This window comes from Perna viridis, chromosome 1, assembly GCF_037379345.1.
Source record: "Perna viridis isolate PV_CMFRI_1.1 ecotype Kerala chromosome 1, ASM3737934v1, whole genome shotgun sequence".
NCBI lineage: Eukaryota > Metazoa > Mollusca > Bivalvia > Mytilida > Mytilidae > Perna > Perna viridis.
In genome coordinates, this window is record NC_142445.1 from 42,674,690 (window position 1) to 42,680,689 (window position 6,000).

Below are 6,000 nucleotides of genomic sequence, written 5' to 3' on the forward strand. Positions count from 1 at the left end.
TGTCCCTCTGAATGTGAACAATGAAGTTTGAACCACATTAAGACCTTCTTTTCTGACATAAAACAAAACTTAAACTACTCCAGTAATTTGAATCAAATCAACTGATATTTTATACCCCCTGTTTGAATTATCAATTGTTTTTTTTTCTTTTTCTCTCTCTCTGCTCCTCATTCTTTACATCTTAACAAATTGGCACCAATGAATAGCTATGGTATATATCTAAAGAAAACATCTTACCAAATTTATCCCTAATAACCCCTGCTATCAATTATTATTCAAATGTGTGAAGATACAAATTTCTCTTATTTAATGTTTCCATATAAAAAAGATCTCAAAGACCAAAAAATCAGAAATATAAAAGATGTTCTGAGGAAGTACTTCTAGAAGATAAATCATTAAAAAACAAATTTAAAGCAAAACCATTTTTACCAGCTGGTGGTCAATTTCAAAAATTGTACATTTCAGTTTACAGGACTAAAGTGTTCAGCAACATAGATATTGCTGAACCAGTGTAACATGTATAAATGGCCAGGAAATAGACTAAGGAGTGGGTACACAGTGCTCCATAGGATACAGAATAAGTCTATCTCTAGAACAAACAAATTATGATGGTCAAGATTTGATTGGATACATATGTTATATACAAAATGTACCCAGTCAATGTGATTAATCCACTAATGCATTGCTAATTCTGTGTAAATAGACTTGTCTTTGTTGGTAGGAATCTGTGTACTTCTAATTGTAAACAGAATGGTTTTTTTTTATTTTTGGGAGCCACATTCAATTACTGTAAAAATCTAACATGCAAAAAACCATGACAGCATTAGAATGTTCAACCTAAAAACAACTGTATACATTTTTTTTTTCAATTTTATCTTTGAAGAAATGCTTGAATTGTACCTGATTTAAGATGTAATTGGGTTACATTTGTAACCCTAACCGTATTCTAGAACATTTCACCAACTCATTGCTACTTGTTCCAATGGATTGTTGTAACAATACAGCTGAATATGGAGGATGCATATTTAATTCTGATTCAGTTACCTTGTATGTTACAGTTTTGGTTTTGATTGTTACCTTGGAGGACGTAGATTTAATTTGATTTAATTGCCTTACAGGTTACAGATTTGGTTTTGATTCAGTTACCTAGGTTACAGAATTGGTTTTGATTTAGTTACCAAAGAGGTTACAGATTTTATTTGATTTAATTACCTTGGAGGTTACAGTTTTGGTTTTGATTGTTACCTTGGAGGTTACAGTTTTAGTTTTGATTTAGTTACCTTGGAGGTTACAGATTTGGTTTGATTTCCTTATCAGAGAGGTTACAGATTTGGTTTTAATCAGCTACCTTGGAAGTTGCAGATTTGGTTTTGATATTGTGCATTGGGAGGTTACAGGTTTTATGTACTTACCTGTGAAAAATTAAGCTCATTCAGTGGAACACATTGTTCTTCTACCCGTTCTACAGCACCCGTATGTTTGTTCTGTCTCTCCGCAACCTGAGCAAGATGTAAGTCTAACACTGGAATTCCTCGTGACTTAATATCATGTTCATTCAAAGAATTAACCATCAACATCACCCAAACTGGTCTTTTCCTTTCCCAATTTCCAGCAATGGCATTGAACAAATAATCTGCATAAAGTCCTCGACCTTTCTGGTCAGCAGTCATCCACACCGGTAACATAACACGTACATACTCTAAATGTTGCTTTAATCTAGTATATATTTCTGTAGGCAAGATATTGGCCAGTTTTTCTCCCCTAGGAAGAAGTTGACAATTAGCTAATGCAGAAACTGTGTATGGATCTGTCAGTTCTAGCTCAAAGATTATATTGTCTGACTGTTGGAAAGCCATCTTGGTATTTTGTGGAATGTAGTCCCATACCCTAGTATAGGGCACATGAATAGTTCCAAAGAAATATGCTGGTGGGTCCCTCTTTACTTTCCACAGGAAAGAGTTCAAAGACTTTGACTGAAATAAATAATTGAAATTGGTAAGAACAAAATATCTAAATGAAAACCACAAATTTTAGGACATCTTCACAACATTATCTAAATGAAGTCAATCTGAAAGCTGGTTTCATTCTATTCTACATTATTGTTATAGTTTTACCTAACAGAAACCAAACAAGCTTAAGAAAGGCCAATATCAACCAAAAAAGATAGAAATCTTTTTTTTTATCTGTGTCCTCCTAAATAACACTAGTATTCTTGTGAGGCAACAGACCACCCCAGATCAAGAGCAAGCTGTTATGCAGTAATTCAAAATTTATTCCCAACTTTCCATCCCTTCTATTTCATAACTCTAAGAAGATAAACCAATAAATCAATTTTCCAAACACATTATAAAATTATCAAAAAGAAATCAAATGATTAATAAGACTTAAAATTTTTATACTCAAGACTATCTTTGAGAATGTAGAACATCAAACGGTTGAAAGGAAGAACAAGTGATGGAAACACCAGCTTTAACAGGTATACAAACTGCAGTTTTAAGTACCTTTTAGAAGATCAAAGACTTAAGGTATCTGTTAATTGCATTAAGTCTACTTAATTAGGATGAGCTAATCTCTTCCTTACAAAAATATAAATAATCTGTTAGAGTCATTTTAGAAATGTTTTATGTTTTTCTTACAGGTTGGAAGGCTTTATAGAACGGTAAAAATTCTGACAATGCATTGACCTATGAATATATCTCCTAGAAATAAACAAAAATTGTTTTACTTTAATATCTTCAATTTATTTTACAGGTACATCAATACTGATATCTTAAGAACATATAACTCTTAATAATATATGAGGAACCCCAAAAATTTGCTGAAATAAATTGTTATATCAATAACAAGAACATAGATATTTCAAACTGAAAAACATTTAAATGATTTTCCTGTTGGGAAAGCAAAGCTGTTTTAAAGTGTTTCATCAACTAAAATGTCTGAAAATATCATTTACATCTACAAGTTTTTACAGCAGACTTGATGCTCTGTATATTTAGAAAAAAAAACTGTAAAGGCTTTTAAACATATCTATAATATACAAGGCCAAAAAATGATTATCAGTACTATTTTTCCTGAAGGTGACCCTTTTGAAGAGGTACCAAGTTTCATGTCAATCCATTGAGCATGCACTTTCCTACAGGACCACTCACAAATAGATTTACTGACAATATTCTCCACTTACATCAAAAACTGCACCTTTCTTTATCTACATGGCTCTTAATACTTATCTTAAATACTGTTTGCACAAATATTGAAAATGTCTCCATACTTCATACAAAACAGATTCCTCATAAATTATGGGAGTAATGAAATGTTGACATAAAATATCTTATTACATTTTTACATTCACAAATAATTAGTTTGATTGAAATGTGAAATTAAATTGTCCAGCTTGAATTTCTTAGACATGATCATGTTTAAATTCTCATTCACCAATGTTAATATGTTATCATGCAAATTTAATTCCCTGTAATGATGGTAGAAAGATCAGCTTTCCATTTTACATACTGACTTTTATTGACAAAAATTATCTCCAAATCTTATATTTCTGAGCAAAAGATTCAAGTCCAGATAAAAGGGGGGTTGATATCCTGATATTCTCTGATAAAAATATATAGATTACAATTATTTAAAATGTTTACAAGTACAAGTAACTGTATGCTTAGATTGCTCAAGGAGGGGCCTTATTATAAAAGGGATGTTTATAAAGGAAAATTGCATTATTAAATTTTAATCTAATGTTTAAACACCTTTGAATAAAATCAATACACGTTTTGACCTATAAATTTTGATAAATAGACCTAAATTACAGTGATTAACATGGAATAGCTTGGTTTCTATGTTGTCAATTCATACAAAAAACTTGTAATCTTTTTAAGCCATAATTGAAAGGTTAAAATTTGTCACCTACTACATCAAGTTGATAGCTACTGAACCATTCATCTTAAATGTTTCCTAGTCTAGAGTACATGTTACTTAGACATTATATAGAACTTAAGAAACATTCAGGGCATGATACAAGTTGGTACCTGGACAGGCATTGTGAAAACGGCATAAAAATGTAATACATCAAAATTCATTCAAAAGAATACTTGCGATTTCATAGAGAAAACCAGATGCAAGTCATGTAGAATACTAATTATGGCTCTTATCCCATTCAAATAAGTGAGAAAAAAACTTTTGATAGATTCTAAAGTATTTTTTTTTTTTATTTCTTTTTTAGCTTGCAACAAAAGGGAGTTTTTTTTCTAAAATTAGATAAATTATATTAAACTAACAGGGCCGATCCCAAAATTTTATTGACAAAAATTATTCACCTTAATAACTTGTAACAGTAAATACATTATTTTGAACCAAATAATTGTACAATTTGAAACATTCCTTTAAACTTTTGACATATCTATAATTCACTTGACAGTAATAGAGTATTTTTGTTAAATTAGAGAACTATTTTTTTACATTCCACACCTAAAACTAGTTTAATGGTCAATTAAAGCCTAACAAAAGAGCAACAGTAACACCAATTAACCAATGGACAATCCTTTGTCCTGCCAATCTGGTCTTGGACAAGTTATATAGTACATGTTATTAACACCTATGATTGTTATCAAGGAAATGGATCATGACAGGTGACAGAACACCACTTACGCTTGTATTATCAAACTTACACATGGCCAAATTGAATGTTCAGATAATACCCCCCTTTTTAATTCCATCTCTTGGTAAATGATACAGTTTAAAACGAAGAAATATTAAATTTTAACATTTATATGCATTACAAGATTAGGAATGTATCATAAAATGAGCCAAAATTCATAATATTAAAGATGCAGGTGCATGCGAGAAATCTTCATGTGAAAATATAACTAGAAATTTATTCTACCTATGTAAAGAAAAAGCAATAAAATACAAACCTGGCGTGAGTGACCACACTCACTGCTTCCATCTGCCAAAACACACAGCAGCCAAAACCAAATAACAGTAAATATATAAAACATGTTTGTTCATCTTTTCCATTTAGAAAACAACACTCCGAAATAGTGTGAGCTACGTAAACTCCATTCTTCCCAATTTCTAATCATCTTTGCACATCATTAGATACAAATCCATCTTATAGTTTCCATGTGTTCTGGTGTTATAAAGCTAATCCGTGGTCAGATCGCCAATAGAGTTACGATAACTTGTCCATCAAATATATCCGCCACCTGATTGGCCGTTCCGTAATCCCCACATAAACTGTCTAATATTTCTTGTTAATGACGGTGTTGCTCTAACGGAAAGCTTTTAAAGTCAAGCAACCCGTGGAAATGCAGAGGAAAACTAAAATCGTGTATCAGAGGAACTAAGCAAAATTACTTCAGCTGGAAATACATGCGCCGACTGAATTACAACAAATTGCGAAAGAAATTGCTATTAGTTCAGTAATCTAACGAAAAATCACTTGGCGTAAACTTAATAATGAAATACATTCCTGCGAAGTACGATTGATATATATTACGGTTTTACCTGTTAAAGGGCTCGTTGAGTATTTTAAGCAACTCCCCAGTATATAATTTATGTATTTGTACTTTAAGATTCATTTAGGTGCACAACGCCTTTTTTCATGCATGCAGTACCAGTATCAGTAAAAAAGGCATTGGCTGGGACTGGGTATAGTTATTTAGACTGGCTGACTCGAGAACGGGAATTGTGTATGCTTTAATCCAGAGGCGGACGCAGTGCATGGGGTACTCAAGCGCTGCCAAAAAAAGGCTGGCAAGCTATTTTGTAAGTCAAGTGTAAAATAAAAACAAGCGCCGGTTGTTTGCATAGATCTAAAGTTGTTTGTAATGTTTTTTTGCAAGTAAAACAAATTGCACATTACGTTCGAATTCTAAAAAGTGTATTTGCGAGTATTAGCGGACCAATGCAAAATGCAATAGGACATACACTTTCCCTCATTACATTCTAATGACGTAAAAAAGTTTTTTCAAAGTCTTCATTCAAAACGTTACTGATTTA

At 31.9% G+C, this 6,000-nt stretch overlaps 1 protein-coding gene across 1 annotated transcript in view; it reads right to left on the reverse strand.

The window, feature by feature from the left end:
• LOC148628847 (metalloprotease TIKI2-like) overlaps positions 1–5,526 on the reverse strand; it is a 35,192-nt gene extending 29,666 nt beyond the window's left edge. Inside the window, exons 1-2 of the mRNA XM_088595616.1 lie at positions 4,914–5,526; positions 1,413–1,973 (exon numbers count right to left, since the gene is read on the reverse strand). Of these exons, the coding sequence (XP_088451742.1) occupies positions 1,413–1,973; positions 4,914–4,997 (645 nt within the window). The 5' untranslated portion in view covers positions 4,998–5,526. The remainder of the gene's footprint in view (positions 1–1,412; positions 1,974–4,913) is intronic.
• Positions 5,527–6,000: the final 474 nt, after the last annotated feature.